A 25,792-nucleotide genomic window follows, 5' to 3' on the forward strand; every position below is an offset into this window, starting at 1 on the left:
GCACTGTAAAGCCATAACTTCTCTTGTCTTTATAATCCATCCCATGGATAATGCAGCAGACGTCAAAAGATGACAGAGTGGGCTCACTGTACTCTAGTTTAATTGCGCAGATTTACATCAAATATGCCTCAGCAGGAAATAACGTTTAGCAAATAGGTCTTATCACTCTTTTGCAGTAGTCTGTTTAATTAAAAACGCTGCGCCTCCACTCACCGGCTCCTAAAGAACTCGGGGGGCATTAAGACCCAGCAGAGGTACAACAGTGAACATCTGTCGCGGTCTCCTCTGTATGAATTGCGCTTGGGCTCCAGTCTGAAGACACACGGGCAGAGGCAGGCGGGCTGGTACAGCGCGGACGGACTGGAGTGCATTCGGGAGGCGAGCAGATGACGCTGGACCATGAGTGAAAGTGGAGCCTTACGCACTGAACCGCAGCGATAAGACAGCGCGCCGCAAAATGAAGACACCTATGGTAAAGGGTTTTGCCATGTAACCCCGCAGTCAAACTGTTTGTGCTCGCTTTTAAATCCAGCATTGTTCCGTCAAGTGCGCTATAATCGACATAACGCCGCTGTGGCGTACAGTGTCGGATCAAAAGATTAGGATCAGAACAATGGGCGTCCAGCTGTGCGCTCTGTTTGGCACTAAAGCTCCACTACAGCACAGCGCGCTGGATGCTTGATTTGTCTCCGTTTAATACGGATACACTGTAGAAAGTGAACAATATCCGTGTTGCTTTAATATTAACTGATAAGCATTAATTCTAAACTATTTTTTTAAAGAAATAAAGAAAAGAAAACAAATTGAAAGTGCCGTGAGCTGCTCATCCTGTTCATGTACGATTGGCATGAATTCACATAGGTGATTTATTTTTCTTTTTTATTAGAACTTTTACTTAAAATCTGTTGGTGTCCTCTGAGGTGTGGCACCTACTGTAAATTACAGTACACATGTGCTCCTCAACGCACCTGATGATTAATATTAATGCATGCAAACTAAGTAAAGAAGATAATTAACAGCCTGACAGCGTCATAAACATTAGCTGTGCCCTTATCATAGTTCGATAAAAGCTGTTTTTAAGTTTTTGGTCGCACGTGACATGCATTACAGGAAGTTGGGCTTTTACTGACAAACCAGCGCCTGCTGCTGCCGCTCATCTTGCATGAAGTCCGTAGGTGCAGGTTAAACTCAGTCCGGTGGAACTCGGCTAATTTGCCCGCATCTGCTTGTGTCTTTGTGTCAGCGCCATGGGGTAGCCGTGCTTCTCGTGCTTCTCCTGTGCGCCAGCTTGTTCCTCGTGTACAACGGCAGCTTCAACGGCGCTTCCAGAGACGCCAACGACACGCGCATCAGGCAGCATGAACAGCTGCGGCGGCCCACCGAAGCCTCCGTCGGGGTCGCCAAGCCTCACCCCCCGATCCTCCAGGGATACAACAGCATCATCGACCATAAGGTAAACAGATGTGGCTGAGTGCGTGTCTCATAACGCAGAGAACGGGCGCGTGGTTCGCTTTAACACGTGGTGAATGCCCAGCAGAGTAGGCATCAAAGCTTTTGAAAGTTTTACTTTTCTCCAAACCCCTTTTTTCGGCACTGAATCTTTCCCAGCCTGAGCCGCACTCACGCAAATTTCCTCTTGTCCTGACGACCAGTAGCTGTCTTTAGAGAGAGAGAGAAAGAGAGAGAGAGAGCATCCTCTCTGTCATTTATCACAATTTTCTCCGGCGCTGCGTTGCGCCACATTCAATACCCACCTGTCGTTACTAATAACAGCTTAGGCTACAAATGAAATCCTCGACTGCATTCTTAAGCTCTAATTGATAAGCCCAGGAGACCCGCAGCTAGGTGAACTCTGACGTCATTGTGGGGTTGTATTGACTGCCATCTGTTTACCAAGCCAGGAGAAAACAATCAATGAGAGTACCGGGGAGCGAAGCCTCTGCAAGTAAAGCAGACCCATTCACCTTGTGAAGGCGTTTTCAGTAAGCGTGCAGGCACAGCGTACTACCATGCAGGCGGTTTGGCTGGTGGGCTCTCGCGACTGTCTGAAACAGCTGGATTTAAGAATGACAAATTTGGAGAAACGTTCTGGCCACAATCATTCATTCAGATGTGCAGGAGCAAAACACCAATATGATTTGTGGCTATTTGTAGTTGCTGTTTCTTTAAGTCTTCTTTAATCGCTTTGAGTTGCTGTTCTCATTTTGTATCCCTCTACTGTCATATGCCTTATTACTCTTATTACTTATTACTTCTTTTTTTTTTAGCCGTGATTTCCTTTTTTTCTTTACTTCCCTCGCATTTTGCATCGATCTGTGCTCATTTTATGTCCATATAGGCTTTTTGCATCCCTTCACTAGTAGTCATTTTTTTATTGCTCTAGTGCAATTTAGGCTCCACTCATTATCATTTCACATCTCTCTGTAGTAGTCCTCTTTTTCAACTGAATTTTATCTTTTAGTCTCTTTTGCACTGCTTTACATTGATTTTTAGCTATTTTCTTTCACTTTTGAGTCATTTTGTGTCTCTTCTATCATTTTTGCATCCCTGAAATAGAATTTTACCTGTTTAATTGTTCTATGCCTCTTTGATATTTTTTGCATAATTGCCCATTTACTTCTGTCTAGACATTTAGTATCTATTCTTTTTCATTGTAATTCCCCTCATTGTTTTATGTGTCTCTGCAATCAGTTTGCATCTTGCTTTACTGATTCTCACTCTCTCTATAGACATTTTGCATCTATCTAAAGTAATTTTACCTATTTTTGTAGTCATTTTGTACCTCTGTTGTTATTTTGTTTCAGTAGTTATTTTTGCATTGGTCTATTGCCATTTTAAATATATTTGATGTCATTTTTAGTCTCTCAGCAGACACGTTAAATCTTTTTGTTGTCACTTTGTGCATCTGTAGTCATTTTGTATCCTTTCCTTGTCATTCCACCTCTTTCTAGCAATTTTACATCTGCAGTCATTTTGCATCTGAGTGGTTGTTTAATCGAGTTTTAAACAAGAACAGTCACTTCTCTGGCCCCTGAGCTCTGCTGGGCTTGTGTCCAGACGGTGCATACAGTAATCCGTCAGTGGCAGGATTGAAGACACCATGAGTGACAGGCCAATTTGTGCTGCCATCTCTGTCTTAAAAAACAGTATCTGCTACCTGCTAGAAAACGAGCATTAAGTCATCAGATTATGTCATAGGCTGATTTACATATGAGTAATTGGACCTGCTCTTAGATGAGGCTGTGGCTGTACAAATGAGACAAATATGCAACGTGAGTATGTTCCAGCCACATCTGGGAGTCAACCCACTGTTCCTGAACATCAGAAAAAGTAGCCGGGTTGGTAAATGAACTTCTTTTAAATTAAACACCAGAGGATCTGAAGAGTCATTTAATCTTGTGACAAAGTAATCGAGGTCGGCAACAGATTGTAGAACTATTATTCACTAAAAGAAATCTCACCGGTGCAGAAACCAACAAGTGTGGAAACCTTTAATGCTGCCTGAAAAGTTCAGCTGGCAGTTTTCTCAGGAGACATGCTGCTTGTATTTCTTCGTGAGTTTTTCCTCCGAGTAGCTCTGCTCTACAGAAAATGCACGTTTGTCACCTTTTGGGTGTATTTACTTTACATGTCATCATGGTGATTTCCGATCTGTGTTTCTAGTCAGCCCATGTGTGGCAGGAATGAAGACAGCATGACTGACATGCTGATTTAGGCTTCCATTTCTCTCTATATATTTCTCAAGGGAAGGATGTATCGGCTGCTTTTAAAAACAAAAGGGTTTTAAGTCATTATGTTTTAGGTTGTGTCAAATTAGTATTCCAAAGTTATATATATTATCATATTTTAAATGTTTTTTTTTTTATTAGATGTGATGAAATTTTTCTCAGTTGTCTAAAATTAAAGGTGTTATTTGGTTTTCTGGTTATGCTGTTAAAACTGAGCAGAACAGCAGTCAGATATTTGGCCAAATCCACACTTTCACCATATTATCCAAATGGCTTCAAAACAAAACAGGAAATTAACATTATGGCTGAATCTGTTAATAACACATGCAAATTTTATTTGTTTAATATGCAATCACTGTTATTCACACTTTTTCTGTGTCTGTGGTATCTCAACATGAGTTTTACACCTTAAATTTGTGGACACATTTAGTAAAAGGCTGTTTCTTTTCTTGTAGTTCATGTTTAGTATTTTGGATCTTTTCTTACCTTACAGTGACAGTAAAGCGCTGGCAGGAAATTTGTGACATGCAACAAAGATCCCAGTTAAAGAGTTTGAAGCTTGTAATTGGCTTCCAGGGTGGTTTATATACAGAGGGCCTTTTTGAGTCATTACTTCTTTAACAGTGGTTAAAAAACTTGGTTTTAGAGTTAAGGTGAGAAGACGATTTTGTAAAGAGAGGGATGTGTGGTTGCAGCCTTACAATACACCTCTCTATGCAGAAAGCTAATGCAGTATTTACCAATACTGCAAATGTGATAGTTGTCCATGTCCACTCTGGAGTCCAGACCACAATTTGCATGTAAGAAGTAGGTACATTTGTGCCCGACACTCCTATTCTGCTTTGGAGTCCAACCTTTAATTGTATTATATCTGTGAGATTTGTGCTAAATATGCTTCTTTCAAATATGGGAAAACTTTTAATGTTGTGAATTTGATTTAACCAGTGTGGGTTATGGACCTCGTTTAATAGAAAACATTCAAATGCAGTTAGGGTTAGTATTTACCCAGAGGTGCAGTCGATGTGCCACTGGCTGTTTAGCTCTTTGACTCTGACTTGGAATTATTGTGCAGCTAGGTCACATAGATCTCTCCAAAGTCAAGCAGAGCAAAAGTAAATACGAAATGAGTCATTGCTGTCATATTTTCGGAAACCCAGGGCACGCAGCACCATCTTTTTTTTCTCACTGCCTCAAATGCCAATATTCAGTGACCATGCATGTTTTGATTTGATGAGGATTTGTCTGTAATGCGTCAGTAAGCCCAGCTAGGGATGAGAATTGATTTTCCTCGAGTGAACTGGAGCAGCCGAGCATCATAAGTAAACTACTAATTTATTTTTTCTCTTGGCAATAGATTTTTTTGACATTTTGGCAACAAGGGACATCATTTATGCTGCTTGAAACCTGCTATTATGTCACCCGTCTTGTTCTCTCACTGCAAACTCCAATCAATACTCTATGATCTGAATGCGCAGGCTACTATAGCGTGCAGCACGGTAAAGTCTTCAAAAACTTTCCGTGAACTTTTTATGTACCTGAAAACGTGGCTGAGGTTTTTCTGTGTGTATTAAAGTGTAAAAGTTGTTGGCCTTGTCTCAAATGTGTTCTCCTGCAGTGTTGAATGATCATTGTTTGGGGAGAAAAAAACATACTGAGTCGAACATTTGTCTTCCTCATCTTTGCTTGCTGACCTCGCCGCCATATTGATCTCTCCAAGATATCAGCTGGCTGGCACACGGGCGCAGTGTCAGTCAGCCTTTGACCGCTTCACTTTATCTTCCACCAGAGTATTAAACTCATGACAGCCCAGAAACCATTTGGAATCTTATATATCTTCTGCAGACACTTGGCCAAGATGCTAAAGCATTTGCCAGAGTCCTTAAAATGATTTTCTCTATGACTGTTTGAACCATCTTTGAAATAAATAGATGAATAAATAAATGCATGTATGCATTTGAAATCCATTAATTCTTTCATAGCCAGAAGTTTCAACACCACATGTTTGATTCAGTTCAGAGTGAAAGGTAATTTATTTTGAGCTACACAGCAGCATTGGTGGGCCTGGACTTGTGCTGTGAATGAGAGTGACCAGATAAGAAAGCAGAGAAAGAAACTTAGGGTGGAGATGAAAAGGGAAAGAAACTCTTGTAGAGTAAGGGCAAAGAGAATGAGAGAAAAGGACAAAACTGGGGAAGGGGAAGGACGAAGAGAATGATAAAAGAGAATATAGGAGCCAGGAAAGGTTCAGCCTGAGAGAATGAGACAAGAGAGTGAAGGAGGAGGCAGAAACTGACACAGAAGTGAAAGATGGAGTGAAATCCCTAAGGGTTTCCTTTCTTCTTGCACTATCCTGCTTTTTATTTTCTCAGTGAGAAGGTGGAGGAGGAGGAGGAGGAGGACTGGAAACCACTCTTGTCTGTCTCTCAGTGGAGATAGGAGGACAAGAAAGCGTCTGTCTTCCTCTGATTGCCTTCCTGACACCAAAAAACATGCAAATTTTGTAAAAAGTGATATCCTGCATGTCAGGTGGAGTTAAGAAAGGGAGGCTAAGGTCCTTATATGTGGCTGGAGAGAAAGGAAACAGGTGGATTTTTCCTGTGATTAAAGGTCAAAACCAAGAGAAGCAGCCTGGTTGCTGAGTAGCTGATGTTCTCCAATATAAACTATTTGTTTCTTTCATCTACAGTTAAGTGACACCTCTCATTTCTTTGTATTTTGCTTGTATTACCTTGTATTTAAGTGGTCTTCAACAATAGTTCATTAGGCTTTCTGGAAGTCTCTTAATGTATCTTTGGACATTGGCTGCTTTTCTCCTCATTTTTAGTCCCAGCCTTGTACTTGACCATTTTTACATTAATGTTTTTGTTGATTTTTATGGCCACCTAATAATGACCATTCAACCTTTAAAAAAACACATAACTCCGACAATGAAGAAGTGATACATCTTCAGGAACTTGTTACTAGCAGCCTGTCACAATTTCTTTTAATGAATTTACTAAAAATGACAAAGATAACAGTCTGATGGGCATATAATAGTATTTGTGCACCAAAATGCTGCTTTGTAAAGGACTATGTGAAGTGCGTCCGTAAACTGCACAAGTAGAGGACAAAGGAAGAAGTGGCAGGCCTAAAAAACTATCTACAGTAGGCGAACCTGAGAGATGCATCTGACCCTGAAGCCTCTTCAGAAATTGTATCAGTGGAAGGACCATTAATAAGGAAGGGAAACGGGGTGAAAAGGCTAAGGTATGCCAAATTACACAAGAACTGGACTGAAAATCAGGTCTCACCAAATTGGATATTTTTGGTTCAAATCTTTGTCAGTATGTACAGACGAGGTCAGAATTGAGGTACAACACTCAGTGTCTATACTCATCTGTAAAACGTGTCACATTATAGGGCTGCCGTTCAACCAGTGGTGTTGGGGATCTTATCAAAATTGATGGAAATATGACTGCAGAAAAGTGCCATCAGATTTTGATCCACCGTAATAAAATGATTGGCAATAGCTTAATGTTTTAAAATTTCAATGAAACACACTGCCAATGCAACCATGCCTGGACAGAAAAACCCACAGTGGAGCGGTAGCGGTATGAAAAGAGAAAAAAAAAAGAACGTTTGGACTCTGCTAGCATAATTGACAGGTTTTTGACAGGGCTTCCACACAAACGCATAGCAGGATATGAAGCATCGCCAAATATGTTTCCAAAACAACTTCCTTCCTAGAAAATATGGTGAAGCATATCTTCCCTTTGGCTTCACCTGCACAAGTGCCAAGGTAGGTTTCCCCTGCAGAATTGGTTTTCCCTGCGTCGGGAGCACACACTGGGCTCTCCAAATCACGGACAAACAGTATCCCACATTCTTGATTTTTAGGCCCAAACATTTTTCTTTTAAAACAAAGGGGGGCCTAGCAAAAAAAAGTTTGGGAATTTTATATCCACTTGCTCAAGGGCTATTATATTATGTAATAGCAGCTTACACAGATGACCTATTGAGTGAACTTGTTAGAGAAGCAGAATCTCTCATTTCCCCATATTTGTTGCCTGCCAGCATTTTTCTGAAATCAAGGTAAATTCCCCCAAATGATCTTTATTTAAAAAAAGTTCAACCTTGACTTCTTCAACAGGAATTTTAGCAAATGAAAAAGGTAATTTTTCATTCAGTGTAAAATTCAATGGAGTCAATATTAAAGTTGAGAAAATGCTTAGCAAAGTGGCATTCATGAGGCCCGGTCTCCTCTATAATGATTTAAAACTATTCTGTCAATCAAGCTTGCTGGGGAGCATCACGCATTTGCGCCCCGGGGTCTCTAAGCTGATGATCTGGACATGTCAATAGCTGATGTTAGGTTGGAGGTTGTGCTTGTTGCAGTTAATGTAACCTCCACCTGCTCACGTCTCAGCTCTGACTTACTATACCGCTTTTTTTTTTTTTTAATTGATGTTATTCATCGCCACCTTCACCATCCTGACAACATGTTGAAGTGCAAATCAGTGTTCTGCTTAAGACAAAGAAAAGTAGTGTTTTGATGACATTTTAAACCTATAATTTAATGTCATTTCATCGCATGCTTTCTGCCTCTCCTATTTACACACTCAGCAGTTTTGGTGTCCTGACCACAGACTGTACATAAAAGATGTATGTACCCACCTTGATGTGAGAATTTATTTTTGAAATTTGCATTTTGGATTTCCACCTTTTAGCATTTTGAACATTGTTGGGAGCCAGCCTTAAGAGGTAACTGGAAAAATTGTAGATTTTTAGTACTTTTGTGGTGGCTTTTTTTAAGCCCCAGAGGTTCTTACTTAATTGGAAGTTCATCAGTTTTATAAGTCATAAACCAGTGTGTTGCCTTATGGTGGTCTGTGATGAAATTCAAATAATTGGGCAAATTAATGAGGATCCACGTTCATTAAAATTTATCCAAAAGCTATCACTGACTTTCACTAACGACATAAATGTCACCGCTTATGTGGCAATATGTGATTGCTCCTCAGGGAATCATAATAGCTCACCAAATCTTGTAATATTAGTATTTTTCTTTTATTTGTGCCGCCCTCAGAGCCGCAGCTCCAGTATGGCCAAAAAAACAGAAACTGTTGTGCGGCAGCAGCAAGCAATCCCACTGAGACAGAACACGAAATTTACAAAGCAGATTGTTCAGCACAAACTGTGGTCAGAGTGGATTTTTTTAGACATATCAGGGCTGGAAATACTCTGACTAGGTACACTTCGCTTGAAGGCATGAGCATGCGAAGCCATCTGTGCCAAGGAGACATGACAAGGCATCCTTCCCCCAAACGCAGCTTTAGTGACAGCTGGAGAAGTGAGACGTTTGAATATTTCATCTCAGACAGCCACACCTTCGCTGCGCAACGAAGCTATTTTTCACTGTTCATTAGGATTTCGCTCTGCAATCAGCCAGCTGGAAAGCAAGACAGAAAACTCCCCAATTAGGCCGTTATGGCCAAGGACTCTGTAGTCATCTGATGTGAACTAACAGTGTTTGTGAAGTCTGCAGGGCTGTGTGGAAAAAGAGCACAAACGTGTGTGTGTGAGAGAGTTCTGTCTTTGTGCTTTGTACCATTCACAGGGTTTAAATTACAACACAAAATGAAGGAAACATCAGTGACAGATAACTGCTATTTTTATGCAAAGACAATGTTGGAATACTAAAACGGCTCTCCTGACTGAAGAGAGGAGAATAGTGGTTTCGTTATGCCACAGTAGTCCCAATTGGAGCATAGTCTTGGAATTCAACTTATCTCCAGAGTATTCTGCTCCCGCCAAACATAACACAGCTCCAGGCTCTTTCCGGTGCAGGCCTGGAAAGCAATTACTGGTGAAGGGTGGGGTGGAGGGGAGAGGAGACTGCCTCTCGATAAGCATTCCCTCAATGGAGTAATCTTGCACTTCGTGCCTTTTGGCATTCTGTGGTTAGGGAATCACTGGTCAAGTTATACATTTTTAACATAAAGGATGTGGAGGGAAGATTTCCCGAGGCTTATGCCATGAGCCGAATGGTGATTTAAAGCTTCTCTGCGTTTTAATCTTTGGTAGATAATAGGCTTTAGCATGTGGAGCACCTTCGTCATTCAGCGCCAGAGAGAGCAGCAAAGGATCTGAAAAGGTTAAACTATGATAAATGGATCATACCTTGTGGCACAACATCAGGAGATAGATGATAGCTGCTGCCGTTGTCATGGTTAAGAGCAAATGGAAGACGACGGCTGGCGAGAAGCACTACAATAAAACCGAATTTCTTTGCTTTTCCGTCATCTGGCTCCACAGACACACGAGGCCCGCAACATTACTCAGCTCTTTAGGCGTGATTAATGAGCGTGCCCTCCATGGTGCGAGAGAGAAATGATCCAACTTTTTTTTTTTGTATTTGGCATAGTCTCCTTCTCTATGCCATGAGCATTCCTTCTCCAGATTAGAAACATATTGGATGCCAAGGTTATTAATTATGGAGACATGGGGTTTGCCTAAACAGTGTGCTTCTTGTCCAAAAACAGAGCAAAGGAGCAGAGCTCTGTTTTAAGTTTATAAGTGAAACAAGAAAAGACAAAAGAAAAGTTGCAGAAGAAAGTTTAAGTTTTAAGCACCAGACGGCCGAGAAGACAGAGGCAGCTTCTGTAGCCCTGCGGTGTTTTGCTGATGTGACATTAAATCATTTCCTGTACCACGTTGTCTGCCCTTCAGTCGAAACACTCCCAATTACAGAGGCGACTTTGATGTATATCCCATCATCCCCCCCTCATTGAAGAGATGGTGTCATGGCTGTTCGACAAAGGCTTTCTTTGGTATCCCGCTCACTGATTACACTTCCAGAGGTGCCGAAGAGTAAGCAATTTTCCCGGGTGCATACAGAGCTGCTTCGGGCTCCTTTTTCTTCCTCTCTGATGGAGGAGCTCTGCATTAAATCAAATTATATCAATACCAGCATCTTGTCATGGGAACCTAAATCTCTGTAGTGCAAAAGAGGCACTGCAAATAGTCCAGCCCATGTCAAAAACAATTTAAGATGAAATGTTGTTCACTGAGCTGGAAATTGTGCATATGATCCATATCACCCGGCCAATATTGGGCTTTTTTCTTTGCCGTTTTATTATTTGTCAGGTTTTCTAAATGAGTGAAACACATCAGATCAACATGCACATTTTGTCCTGAATCTGATTTGTCAGGGTCACTTGGTCAAAATTGCTCAAGTGTGACTAAAGCCAGTTTAAGCTGGTAATTTAATGTAAGCTGAACAGCTCTGATGGAACAATTGGAATTGAACCTGCAGTATGAATTTAGTCTGGACACCAGAGGCATTCTGAATGTTCATGGTGGACGTTATCCTGCTAATGCTCAACCAGAACAAGTTGCCGAGACTTTGTCTGTTATCGGACCGTATCAGACAAACGGTCCTGAGCTGCCATAACCATAATCTGAGAGGAAGATGCATCTTATTGGAAAAATGGGATTCAGTCTCCTGAAACAGTGTTTGAGTCACTGTGAAGGTGAAAGAAATGGCTCTATCAAAAAGGGGGGGGGAAAGAGCAAAAGAGATACAAATCCTGCCTCTCTTGTCTTTGTCCCTGCACAGCTGACCGTGAATGGGCTGTGAATGTCAGGTTTGGAAAGTTACAGATTGCTTATCGGCAGTCAAATAGCTTAGCAATCTCTAACCACTTCATGCATCCAGAGGGCCAACTGGATAACTATCAGATCTAAAAATTGCAGAGTGCAAATGCAGCCAAGAAGCATTCAGACTTGAATCCAGTCACTGAAAAGGTGTAAATGCATCCATCTCGTTGGCGTTCTTTCACAATCTTCACACCTTTTGAATGTGACTGTGTAACTGTTAGCAGAGCTGCTCTGGGCAGCGTTATGGCACGATAATCTTAAGGGAGAATAAAAAGTCGACACACATATCTCATTCCTGACGGAGGACTCTACCACTACACTTCTCCAGTGCATTCACAGAGTCGTTGCATGGTAAGACCTGGATGGGAAGTGGGCGGAGCCTTTTACCGTCATTTTATTACGGCGCAAAGTACAAACACCTGTGGACACACAATCCAACACCCCCACTTGTACACAGGTTGGGGAAAAACAATCCTCCGGAAAAAACATCTTACATTCCAAACACAAATACAGAGAATTTTTCTAACTTAGACTTTGAAACTGGTTTCGTCATCATATCTGCTACCATTGACTCAGTTGGACAGTAATCAATGAGCACTTTCCTTTCATGTACAGCTGACCTTATAAAATGATATTTCACATCAATGTGTTTACATCTTTGTCTGTTCACTGGATCTTTTGACAAAGCGATTGTTCCCTGATTGTCCTCCAATATCATAGGTATTTCATACTCAAACTCATCAAGATCTTGAATCAAATAAGTCAAATACATACATTCCTGAACTGTTGCTGCTAATGCCATGTATTCGGCTTCACAAGTTGATAGTGCTGTAGTTGTCTGCTTTTTGGTTTTCCATGATATCAAAGGACCATTTTCATTTAGGCTTACACAATAACCTGTCATACTGCGTCTATCAGAAACATCGGATGCCCAATCTGCATCACTGTATGCTTGTAGACCTAGTTTTCCACTTGAACATTTCCTAAAACACAGTTCTTTTCCTCGACTACCTTTTAGATACCTCAGAACATGTTTCACTGCTGTCCAATCATCAACAGTTGGCGCATTGAAATGTTGTAACAGTTTGCTGACAACATAGCTTAAATCAGGTCGCGTACAATAGCTCAGATAAATAAGACATCCTACCGCTTCACGATATCTCCTCACATCTGGTAATGTCTCGAATTTATCAGAATGAGTCCATTTCTGTTCACAGGGTGTTAACCTTGGCTTACAGTTTTGCATGTTAAATCTCTTTAAAATGTTCTCAATATATATTTTCTGTGACATTTTGACACATTCTTTTTCTTGAAGAAAATCTATTCCTAGAAAATGGTTAAGTTTCCCCAGATCTTTCATTTGGAATTTAGAAGAGAGCATTTCTTTCACGCCTGAAAGCACATTTTCATTGTTAGCTGCAATGAGTAAATCATCCACCCACACTATGATGATTACTTTTTCACTTTCAGTTTCTTTTGAATACACACAATGATCAGCAATATTTTGTCTAAATCCACAACTGCTTAAATAGTCATGTAAGGTTTGGTTCCAGTTACGACCCGATTGCTTCAGCCCATAAAGTGATTTCTTTAGTCTGTACACCAGTTTATTAGTCTCACTTGATTCTGTCTCAAAACCTTCTGGTTGTTGTATATATATTTCTTCATTTATTGGTGCGTGTAGATAGGCGGTTTTTACATCCATCTGGTGAACCAACATATCATCCTGAACCACTTTCTGCATCAAAACTCTCACACTCGATAAGTTAGCAGTCGGTGAAAAAGTCTCCTCATAATCAACTCCTTTTGTTTGACTAAAACCTTTAGCCACAAATCGAGCTTTATATCTGTCTGATCCGTCTGAGTTCTTTTTAACGGCATAAACCCATTTACCCCCCACTGCTTTCTTACCCTCTGGTAAAATGGTTAAAGTAAATGTGTCATTCTCCTTAAGGGATTGAATTTCTTCATTCATCGCTTTTTCCCATTCTTTTGACTCACTTGACACAATAGCTTCGCTAAATGATGTGGGTATTTCACACAACAATCTGTAGCAATAATCAACACTGGTTTGCATCTGTTCATTTTCACACTCTTTCACATCCGTGATATAATCACTCAAATAATCAGGTCTCTTTCTGATTCTGGATGGATAACGTGTAGCTCCAGCATCTACTTTATCATCAGTTTTAACCTCGGACTCAGTTTGACTGCTTTCACTACCATCTGGAATATCCTCATCCTTCGTCTGTTTGGGTTCACCATCTTTTCTGGATTCATAAACCTCATCTTCATACATCTGATCACTCTGTGTTTGTTGATCCATTGTCGCGGGATTTAGTATTTTTATCAATCTGTGCTTTTCAACTTTCCCAGTTTTTGGGAAATAGATCAAATATGCTGGACTATTTTTGTCATATCCCAAGAAAACACCTTTGTCGCATCTTGGATCCAGCTTTCCCCTATTTTGTTTATAAGCATAGCACAATGATCCGAATTTTTTCATTCTAGAAAGATCAGGTCTTTTTCCAGTTAACATCTTATACGCTGTCTGACCTGTGCGTTTGTTAAAACATCGGTTCCGAATCACTCCCGCGGTTTGTACTGCATATGGCCATAAAGACTTTGGCAATTCGCTCTCAACTAACATGCATCTCGCCATGTCAAAAAGTGTACGCCAGTTCCTCTCTGCTGTTCCGTTTTGATGAGGCGAATATGGCGCCGAAGTTTCCTGCCTAATGCCGTGTCTACTTAATAAATCTCTGAACTGTCTGCTTGTAAATTCAGTTCCATTATCAGAACGAATGCACTTGATTTTCCCATATGACGCCACCTCTGCAATAAATCTTTCAGTTGCTTGAGTTGTATCACTTTTGCTTTTCAGATTATATACAAATGTTGCACCTGAATAATCATCAACAAACGACAAAACATACTTAAACCCTTCTTTCGAGTTCGGCGTAATCGGACCAGCTAAATCCGTATGTACCAACTCTAATGCTGCCCTGGCCTTTTCATCTGGTTCTCGGTTCCTAGTTTGAGTAAACTTCCCTTGTATACAGGCTTCACATTGCATGTTTTTGTTGATTTTACCCTTAATTTCCATTCCATCAACGACATTTTGCAGATTTTGAACATCCTCATAATTACAGTGTCCTAGAATTTCATGCCACGTTTGCATATCAAAACATCCATTACATTTCTCTTCAAACTCTTGCACAGTGTTTATAAAGAACAGTCTCTCATGTTCATATTGTAACGATGGTTAAGTGTTATTGTACAGTGACATGTTGGTGATCTCTGCACACTGTTGTTGTTCCTTTAAGATTCATGTTTGGTTGTGGTGTACAGGAAGGGGTGGGTGGGACCTGGTTGTTCTGTGTGTGTGCCAGGCTGAAGAGAGGTGGAGTTCGAGAGCGCTTCCCCCTGAGTTAACAACCCGCTGGCTTATGTGCCAAATAAACGGACAAACTGAGACCCCAACCGTTTGGTTCTTGTGAACGTTACATTGGTGTCAGAAGTGAAGAAAGAAAAAAGAACCCCAGAACGCCCGACACCCTGTTGCTGGCGACGCTTGCCGTTACGAGACGAGGATGTTGCCGGGCAAGATTAAGAAGGAGACGGAGGAGAGGGAGGTTCGTCCGCGCTCGCCCGCCCATGGAGTGAGGGAAACGGCGCTGCGGCTGTCTGCCGAGGCTGGATTTTCTCCAGGTTTGACTAGGCTCGGGAACTGTTCGCACAGCGGCCGCGATTCCGGCGGGAAGGAGTCGACCTCGCTTGGCGCGCCGTCACGTGATGTAAACAAACATGGCGGCGCCCAGCAAGCTGCAGCGAATATAAAAACGCCTAAGTTCAGCGGCAAGACGCCATGGGAAGTGTTTATCGCACAGTTCGAGCTGTTAGCTGTCGCAGCTGGCTGGTCTGAGGAACATAAAGCTCTCCAACTGGCTTTGTGTCTGTGTGAGGATGCAGCTGCATGCCTGCTGCTGCTGACCGAGGAGCAGAGGGGAGATTATAATGCTCTGGTCGGAGCACTTCAGAGGCGCTTCGGGCAGTATAACCAACCAGTGCTGCTGAGGTCGGAGTTCCACAACAGACGCAGATTGCCAGGCGAGCCCCTCCGCATTTTGGCCCATGAAATCGAGTGCCTTTGCCGGAGGGCGTATGACAGCATGCCACCATCAGTGCAAGCGGAGTTAGCTCGGGACCAGTTCCTGCAGGCCCTGAGCCCTAAAGAGCTCCGTATGCAAACTCAGCTTGCTCGGCCAGCCACACTCAGTGCAGCCCTGGAGCTAGCGTTGGAGAGGGAGATGCTTGCAGGATCCTCTGGGGGCGCTGATGACGCACACGTGGTGAGGGCTGTGTCAGCACCTGTGGAACAGATGGAGACGCCAGCGGGCTTGTGCAGTTTGGTGCAGGCGGCTTCGCTGCAGTCGCCTTCCCCTCGGGCTGGCCCACACCGCCGACCACAGAGCTGCTGGGGATGTGGACAACCCGGACACCTCATCAGGCAGTGCCCCAAGCTTGCAGCGGTTCAGGGAAACGCCCACGGGCCCGTGTAGGCGGGAGTACACGGGCCTGGGAGAACGACATCCCCACACCACCGCCACCTCCACCCGGTGCGGCCATCGCTGTGGGCTGGACCCAGGTTGGCGGCTTTTGCCATGTTCCAGTGACGATCGCGGGGGTGTCCTGTACGGCCCTGCTGGACACGGGGTCCAATGCAACGCTGGTCCGACCCGATATTGTCCCAACCGGAGCTGCTGTGCAACCGACTAATGTGCAACTTAAGACTGTGACCGGTGATCTGGCCCCAATGAGAGGGAGGGGAGTGTTCCAGTTCAAGGTGGGGGACCTCGGTGTGTCTTATGCTGCCTGGGTGGCTGACGTGCAGGACGCCTGCATCCTTGGGCTGGATTTTTTACGAGCCATTGGCGGTGTACTGGACTTAGGCAAAGGCTTCCTCGTAACCCCTGATGGGAAGAAGGTGCCGCTTATTCCTCCCCCGGTCTGCACAGCATCTGCCGCGGCGTCCACCTCCACCGCAGAGACCGCTGCAGACCCGCCAGCAGAACAGCGAGTGGAGGAGGAGGAGGAGAGGCTCTTAGCAGTGAGGAGTATCTGGTCAAAGAACTGTGAGGGGCTGACTCCACAGCAGCAAGAGAGTCTATGGCAGGTACTAAAAGAGTTTAGTGACATTTTTGCCCTGAAAGAAAGTGATGTTGGCTTGACACACTTGGTAGAGCACGTCATTGAGACCGGGGATGCCCAGCCTATTAAAGTGCGCCCACGCCGCCTGCCCCTGGCTCATCAGGAGGCTGCGGACAGAGAGTTGTGTGAAATGATGAAGGCGGGCATCATAGAGCCATCTGATAGCCCGTGGGCCTCCGCGGTGGTGATGGTGCCTAAGAAAAAAAGTCCTAGGATGCGTTTCTGTGTGGACTACAGACCACTCAACAAAGTGACGAAGAAGGACTCTTACCCCCTTCCCAGGATTGATGAGTCTCTCGACTTAGTAGCCGGGTCCTCCTGGTTCTCCACCCTGGACCTGCGGAGTGGCTACTGGCAGGTGCCACTGTCCCCGGAATCCAGACCGAAGACAGCCTTCTGCACTAACAGGGGACTATGGCAGTTCAAAGTCCTGAGCTTTGGTCTTTGCAATGCTCCTGCGACCTTCGAGAGGCTTATGGACAGTGTGCTGGCTGGCGTCCCACGGCAACGGTGTCTGGTTTACCTGGATGACCTTCTAGTGCACGGGAGCTCCTTTGATGCTGCCCTGGATGCCCTGAGACAAGTGTTGGAGAGGGTGGCAGCTGCAGGCCTGAAGCTGCACCCCGACAAGTGCCACTTCATGAGGAGGGAGGTGGAGTTTCTGGGCCACAAGCTGGGTCGTGAGGGCATCAGCACGTTGGAGGAAAAAATTCACACCATTACCGAGTGGCCCACACCAGCAGACCAGAAACAGCTCAAAAGCTTCCTAGGACTGGCGTCTTATTACAGGAGGTTTGTGAAGGGCTTTTCCTCCATAGCCGCACCACTCTTCCACCTGCTGCAGAAGGACCGTGACTTCATCTGGACCCGGGACTGTCAGCAGGCGTTCGACACCCTCCGCAGATCGCTGACAGAGTCTCCAGTCCTTGCCCCCCCTGACCCCGCCCTGCCTTTTGTCCTGGACACTGACGCAAGTAATGTGGGGCTGGGAGCGGTGTTGTCGCAGGTTGGGCCGGAAGGGGAGAAGGTGGTGGCGTACTTCAGCCGGGTCCTGAACAGGAGTGAGCGGCGCTACTGTGTCACACGACGAGAGCTGTTGGCTGTGGTGGCGGGGGTGAGACACTTTAAGTACTACCTGTGCGGCACAGCATTTGTTATCAGAACTGATCATGCTGCCCTTCAGTGGCTGATGTCTTTCAGGGAGCCAGAGGGACAGGTGGCTCGCTGGCTGGAGGAGCTCCAAGCCTTCAATTTCACTGTGGAGCACAGAGCAGGGACGCACCATTCTAACGCAGACGCCCTCTCTCGTCGCCCATGTGCTGCAGCTGGCTGCCGTTACTGTGAGAAGCGAGAGGAAATAGAGCGGGAACTCACGACAATAGACGGAGCAGCACAGCTCGCCTGCAGGGCTCTTCTGATGGTGGATGCAGCGGAGTGGAGGGCACGGCAGGAACAAGACACGGACCTGCTGCCGGTCCTGCAGTGGCTGGAGAAGGGGGAGCAACCCCTTTGGGATGAGGTCACTGGGTTTTCCATCTGTACCAGGGGGCTATGGGCCAAGTTTGCAGCTCTCAGGCTGAAGGAGGGGGTGTTGGAGCGTGCCTGGAAGGATCCTGCCACGGGGGAGGAGAGGTGGCAGGTTGTGGTGCCAAGGTCGCTGAGGTCAGCTGTGCTGGAAGCCTGCCATGGGAGCACTGGCTCCGGCCACTTTGGGGTCTCCAAGACTCTCCGCCGCCTCCGCCAGGGCTATTACTGGGGTCAACAGCGGAGGGACGTGGAGGACTTTTGCCGCAGCTGTGATGCATGTTCCTCACACAAAGGGCCACAGGACCAGTCCCGGGCTCAGCTTCAGCAGCAACCAGCAGGAGCCCCAATGGAGCGAGTAGCTGTGGACGTCATGGGCCCATTTCCTCGCACAGACAGAGGAAACCGCTATGTTCTTGTGGCCATGGACTATTTTACCAAGTGGCCGGAAGCATACGCCATCCCAGATCAGGAGGCTGAGACGGTCGCTGATGTATTAGTGGAGGGGATGTTCAGCCGCTTTGGAACAGCAGAGACCCTCCACAGTGACCAGGGGCGTAACTTTGAGTCCAAGGTATTTGCTGCCATGTGTGAACGCCTTGGGACTAAGAAAACCCGCACCACCCCACTTCACCCCCAAAGCGATGGGCTGGTGGAAAGGTTTAACAGGACGCTGGCCCAGCAGCTAGCCATCCTTACCTCAGAACACCAACGGGACTGGGATTACCATCTTCCCCTTACCCTCATGGCCTACAGGTCGGCAGTACAGGACTCCACCCAATGTACGCCTGCCCTGCTCATGTTAGGGAGAGAGCTGAGAACTCCTGCAGAGTTGGCTTTTGGGAAGCCCCCGGACGCGCCAGAGGCACCACCGGGCCGGGACTACGCAAGGAAGCTGCAGGACCGGCTGGATTCTGCACATTCCTACGCCCGAGAGCAGCTGGCAAAGGCAGGCCTGCGCCAAAAGAGGAATTACGACATCACCACTAAGGGGAGGCACTTCCATGCTGGGGAGCTGGTGTGGGTCTACAGCCCAAAGAGGAAGAAGGGACGGTGTCCTAAACTGGATAGCAGCTGGGTGGGGCCTTGCAGCGTCCTAGAGCGAGTAGGGGAGGTTGTTTACAGGGTGCAGTTGCCTCCTAGGGGGAGGATAGTAGCGCTGCACAGAGACCGGATGGCCCCCTACAGAGGGCAGTCCCTCCCCTCCTTTCCAGAGGGACGTGTACAGAGCGTCCGTGACCCTGCTCAGAGGGACCCCCGACCGGGGCTGCGTTCCCCTCCCTCGGACTCTCCACCCCAAAGCCCCGAAGCTCCGCGTCCACCTCAGGGGCTCAGGAGGTCAAGGAGGGAACGTAGGCTACCACCCCGCCTCAGAGACTGTGTCGTTCCCTCGGGGACGAGGAACTTATTGCTGGGGGGGCAGTGTAACGATGGTTAAGTGTTATTGTACAGTGACATGTTGGTGATCTCTGCACACTGTTGTTGTTCCTTTAAGATTCATGTTTGGTTGTGGTGTACAGGAAGGGGTGGGTGGGACCTGGTTGTTCTGTGTGTGTGCCAGGCTGAAGAGAGGTGGAGTTCGAGAGCGCTTCCCCCTGAGTTAACAACCCGCTGGCTTATGTGCCAAATAAACGGACAAACTGAGACCCCAACCGTCTGGTTCTTGTGAACGTTACAATATATAGGGAATTTTGTTCCATCAACATGTTTAAGAAAACTGTCCCCGTGTTTGAAAACCACAGTGGCTCCGTTACTAGTAGCTGCTTTTACTGACAAAATGTCCTGTGGAAACGATGGAATGTAGAGTGCTTGTTTCAATGTTACCTTGTGACTGCGTCCTTTACTGTCAATCATACTTATCTCAGCATCTCCTCGCCGCTTTGCAGCTCCTCTGCTCCGCCTTCCGTCAGCCAACTCTACACAATGAGCCTCGGGTCGAAATGTGTCATCAAAAGTCTTAAAACTCTCGATCTTCGTAAAGATATGTGACGTCGCTCCCGTATCCACCAGTAGCTGGTTATTCAGCATCTCTTGGCCGCCGTCCGGGACCCTCTGGGGTTCGGAGCCCGTCCTGAACGCGTAGTCCTTCTCCACAACCCCTCTCGCTTCATCCCGTCTTAGCTTCCTTCTACAGGTCGCATCTTTGTGTGTACTACTCCGGCAAAAACTGCACCATACTCTGGATCGGCACGTTCTTGCAGTGTGTCCCTTTAGTCCACATTTAAAACACACAATCTCATTATTCTTTGATCTTCGGTCATCTGCTCGCCATGAAGTAGAATCCTGGTCTAATTGCACTTTTGTCCTCATTACGTTGTCATCAGTTACAGCCGCACGCATTCTCTCGGTTTCTTCATAACTTCTGAGTTTTACTTTAAACTCTGAAAATGTGATTTTTGCTTCGCTCTGTGTAACGTGCACAATCAGGGGTTTAAACGTCTCTGGTAGACCTCTCATTATCATTGCGATCAGAAGTCCATCAGTTAATGACTCACCCGCATTTTTTAACGCTGTGATAATTGCTTCTGCTCGGATAATATAGTCCGTCACACTTTCATTCTTTTCATTTGTGAGAGAAGTAAGTTCGGTGTACAGACTTATGATCCTTGGCTTGCCCACTCCTGCATAATGACCTCTCAAAATTTTTAGGGCTTTCCGTCCGTCATCAACTGCATCTCTCATAACTAACGATAAACTTTTGTCATCCAGAAATTGTATCAACTCTGCATATGCTTCTGCATTTTTGTCATCATCTTCACCATCGGCTTCTTCATCACCCTCAGCCTTTAAGATGACATCTTTCAAACCTTGTAGTCTGAGATGACCAAGGAACTTCGTTTCCCATATCTCATATTTCCTTTCATCTCCATCAAACTGCAAACGGGAATATCGACTGCCCGACTCTGCCGTGCGTCTGCTCATGATGCACAAAAACGCTTACTCACTCAATCGTGCCAAACTTTTAACACCTGCCGGTAACCTGCGGCTTTCCAGGAAACGCTGCCCTTCCTTTGGCAGTTACAGGATCTCTAGGATCTCTTTCCTGCTGCTCTGGGCCCATAACCTGTTAGCAGAGCTGCTCTGGGCAGCGTTATGGCACGATAATCTTAAGGGAGAATAAAAAGTCGACACACATATCTCATTCCTGACGGAGGACTCTACCACTACACTTCTCCAGTGCATTCACAGAGTCGTTGCATGGTAAGACCTGGATGGGAAGTGGGCGGAGCCTTTTACCGTCATTTTATTACGGCGCAAAGTACAAACACCTGTGGACACACAATCCAACAGTAACAAAGAAACAAATTGAAATGCCAAAAATGTGTCTTCAGTCAAAAATCACCATGTTTCCACCGCAAAACCTGCACTGTGGTTATGAAACAGACGCCATAATCATGGCACTGTTTCCACATCAGACCCTGTTACAAAGCAGAAAGTGTTAATTATGTTATTGCATAAAAAAAGCAAACTAAAAGATTATGTGTCTGTCTTTTAATATGATCTTTAACTGACAATTTGATTTGGGTTTGTTGCTGTTAACCTGTACATAATATGCGAGTTTACTCTCTGCAAAAGGCAAATCAAGGTTCAGTATGAGTTTATCTGCTTCTGAGCCGAACAATGCCCAAAACAATGAACAAAAGCTTACTAATCAGCGTTCCTCATTCCTAACAATAAAACAAAAGGCAAAGAAATTAAAAGTCTGCAATCTAAGATCTGGAACAAAAAGAAAAAAACAAAAGGAAACGTGTTCAATAAAAAAGGCTTCTCAATCCTGTTAACTGCTAATAAGTGCTCGATATTTACTCTGTACTGTTTGCAATTATAAGCTCACAACTAACAAGGCTATCAAAGTCCAACGTTATGTTGCTTACACAGAATTCTCAAGGCTATACAAAGAACTGAACATCGTGTCATTCGTGGCAGCATAAGACTCTCTGCATCTCTCACTGATGAACCATGATTTTTCCATAAAATGTGACAGCTGGAGTCAGAGGAAGAAAATCTACCTTTTCATTTTGTGTTTTTTTTCTGAAGGACTAGATTTTTACTTGTTTGGCTTGCATCTAATTGATTACAACCTCATGTACAACTGTTATATTATGATTTTTTTAATTTAAAAAGTCACATCCAGAAAGCTTCCTTTTGCTAAGAAGGAATGATGTCCGGCTTACATTTATGAAGCACGCTGAGCAGACCTCATAGAGGTGATGTGAACTCTGGTGCTATTTTTGAGTCATTGCGAAGTGTCTCAAGATTGACAGTCAACACAACATCATTCAGCTCCAAGATGCTCACTGGAAAGGAGTTTGTAAGTAATAAGTAATCTTTTCAGGAGCTGTCACCTGAGAAGCGTAAGTTACTAAAATTAGATTGAAGTCAGACACTTTTCTCCAAGTCTCCGTAGCGACAAAAGCAGCAACAAAAAGGCATTTTTAACAAAGAAGAGCATTTTATTTGATGCCACAACTTGAATGAAAGGGATCAAGCCAGCAAATGGACGTGATTTCTATCTGAGGCCCAATTCTGTGCTCATGTTTAAAAAAACGATAGAAGGTAGAAAATGGAAAATGTTATCTGTGTGTAAGAGTTGATCACATGACAAATAATCCCTTTTGATAATACGAGGCATTTCCACAAACATGTGTGATGCCTGTGTCCTTTTTCTTTCAGCGTGGATAAAGGAGATTTCATAATGCAGAAGATGCAATCTCAAAATCATAATAAAAGCAACTAAAGCAGCAAAAGCTGGTCATTATACAAAGGTAGGGTTAAAAATACGTCTTAAACCATATCAGTAAACAAGTTCCAGTCGTCTCCTAGTGTGATCTTACTTGGAAATCCTCTTTTTGTCACGTCTCTGATTACACGTTGTCTCCATTCCTTTGAAAGCCAAGGCGTTAGTGGCGGTCTGCAGTGAACATGAACAGTAAAGGAGGGAGTAATTTTAGGAGTGTGGAGGAGAGAATTGTCCTTGCAGCTCTCCCTGTTCTCACACTTCTTGTCAATCCTTGAAAAAAGCAAGTGTGACTGTTCGTTTGTTTGTGCGGGAAAGTTCAAACCGAGGCATTTCACCACTTCACGATTGTCCAAACCTCAGCTCCAAAGTGGCTATACTGAAGCCTGTAAGAACGGTGATGAACCACTCACCTCCATCATCCTTGAGAAGTCAGTAAATGCAGACTTTAACTATCCAAAGGTCCTGTCCAAGCCTCAGCGGTTGCAATTGGGTCATGCTAATATATAGGGCAGGGGTGCTCACACTTTTTCCGCATGTGAGCTACTTATAAAATGACCAAGTCAAAATGATCTACCCACTACAAAAATCCAAAACATATACTTATTTATAAATATATTGAGGATTCTTTATATCTACAATGTATACATGCATAACCGCAATATCCAATATTTCACAACACAATTAACTATGTAAATTTTTTGTCATTACCTGAGTTTACTCTGATGACTTGCACTGAATTGAATCAGCCAGGGATGCATAGCTGGCTGACGGCCAGGTTTAAGAGAAAAAACCGAGAGCTAAAAATTGGAGTTAACTCGCTGACTAGCTTGTCAGTTTTACTACACTTCGCGCCGCTGTTTGCGCATGCGCAGCGACCTAAGCGTCAGAAAAAATCTGATGTCATCTGACTGGCTTCCCTGTATCAATCAAGTGACGGGATGGACGATAGGCTGGCATCTATTTTTTTAATGCCATGCGATCTACCAATACTACCTTTGCGATCGACTGGTCGATCGCGATCGACGTATTGAGCACCCCTGATATAGGGAAACAGCTGAAGTTCCCATAATTGTCAGTGTGACTAAACTGATTTTGAAGGTGTAGTTGGTGTGGTCTTTTTCCTAGTGGTTTTGCAAAATTGCATTAAAAAAAACAACGCAGTTTTAATCATATCAAACTCCCATCCAACTCAGCAAAGTCCACTGAAAATAAGCAAATCACAAAGAAGCTTTTCCTGAAAAGACTTTAAAAAAAAATGGAGTTGAAGCTGAGCACCGCCAAAGGGCACTGAACAGCTTTAAGAGGAACTAAAAAACAAATGTGTCTGCACAGTGCAGCGTATTTCAGACAGCCTTTAACATGTACCTCACAGCTGCACTAAATGTGCAAAGAACAATTAGTGCTGGTCTTATTATTTATATTTCCTTTTTGTCTTGGTGGGTTTTTGAGCCGTTAATACGTCAGAACAGTGGAGAATGGACATGAAAGCTGGGACAGAGCAAGGGAAGACATGCAGTAAATTAGTAATAACTTCACTTCATTGGTGATGATCAGACGTTATTGTCTTTTTGTAATAAAAATTTCATCAGGGATCAGTGAGCCCCCTCCTCATGGCTGGGTGTGAAATACTTTTAATACTTTTCATTTTTATTTTTAAACAGATGCACACAGGTTATCCTTTGGCATCTGTGCTGTGATGCATAGCAGTAAACCAGTCTAACCACCAGCTCCTCACACAAAGATGCTCAGGCAGGACCTGTTTGGATCACATTGTAACGCATCAGCCACCTCTGGTGTAAATGCGCTACCCTTTTAACAGGGATGATGGAAAAGTGATGATGCTTTAACCCGAATTACATAATTTTTTCCTCCCTACACCTAACCCAGTAGGTGAGTGAAAACAAAACTGAACCATTAGTGAAACTGCACTGCTTCTTATGACAAGTAACATTAATTTTAATGATCCAATGGCTTTTATGGGAATAGCAAACCTGGTTTTGTTGTGTGGGTGTGTTGTGTTCCTGTTGCTCCTCCTCTTGTCTTTAGGGCTATCTACACAGGAAGCGACAGCAGCAGCATCATGACCAGAGACCATATGAAGTCAATGATTTTTGGCAACTTCAAATGATAACAGATGACATAACCACTGGCGATGAAAAATGAGCGGGTCCTGAGCTAAAATTTGTTTATTTGCAACTGACTCTACTCAGTAGTGTTTAAGCTGAGTGGATGGTCTGCACCACACAGCCACAGCTCTGGGCAGAACTGTGTGTTATCAGTTGCTTAACCTTCTAGATGAAGGAGCGATTAACTTATTGATGTAATCCTTTCTATCGATCAGTTTTGTTGCAGTGTTTCTTTTCTTTTTCCTTTTTTTAATGGTAGTAGTGGCTTAATATTAGTTAAGACTGGACTGGACTCTCACACACGTCACCACACGCACCACCACACATTTCCTATAATTCCTATAATTTATAATCTTTATAATCTTTATAATCTCTTCTGCTATTTGCACATTCTTTACTGTAAATTCCTAAGTTAATTTGTAAATTCTGTAGTAAACTGTAAATTGTAAATATTGTAAAACTTTTCTTCTGTCATTTAATGGTCGGGCATTGTACAGCTACAAGCATTTCACCCCCATGTCATACTGTGTATGGTTGTGTGTGTGTGTGACAAATAAAATTTGAATTTGATTTGAATTTAAACTGGTAACAAACATCCATTTTCTGGTATGAAGTTTGCCTCCCGATCTCCTTGGGAAGGAGACAAAGGCCTTTAGTTTAGGGATAAAACGCTGAAACTTTACCTCTCAAGTTCACTTAAGTCCAGTTCCTGAAGATTGATAGGTAAGTAAACTTTAACAGATGTAGGGACCAGTGAACTTCCCTGGCACTCTAACAGTAGCCAACTAAATAATGTGTATAGTCACAAGCTAGTGTACTCATAG

At 44.2% G+C, this 25,792-nt stretch overlaps 1 protein-coding gene across 1 annotated transcript in view; it reads left to right on the plus strand.

Moving 5' to 3' along the window:
* Positions 1-409: 409 nt before the first annotated feature.
* st6galnac5a (ST6 (alpha-N-acetyl-neuraminyl-2,3-beta-galactosyl-1,3)-N-acetylgalactosaminide alpha-2,6-sialyltransferase 5a) overlaps positions 410-25,792 on the plus strand; it is a 73,626-nt gene continuing 48,243 nt past the window's right edge. Inside the window, exons 1-2 of the mRNA XM_085377156.1 lie at positions 410-472; positions 1,244-1,453. Coding sequence (XP_085233282.1) covers positions 458-472; positions 1,244-1,453 — 225 coding nt within the window. The 5' untranslated portion in view covers positions 410-457. The remainder of the gene's footprint in view (positions 473-1,243; positions 1,454-25,792) is intronic.

This window comes from Diplotaxodon limnothrissa, linkage group LG18 (genome assembly GCF_057381915.1).
Source record: "Diplotaxodon limnothrissa isolate DT_005_m linkage group LG18, D_limnothrissa_male_GT1.1, whole genome shotgun sequence".
Classification (NCBI taxonomy): Eukaryota; Metazoa; Chordata; class Actinopteri; order Cichliformes; family Cichlidae; genus Diplotaxodon; species Diplotaxodon limnothrissa.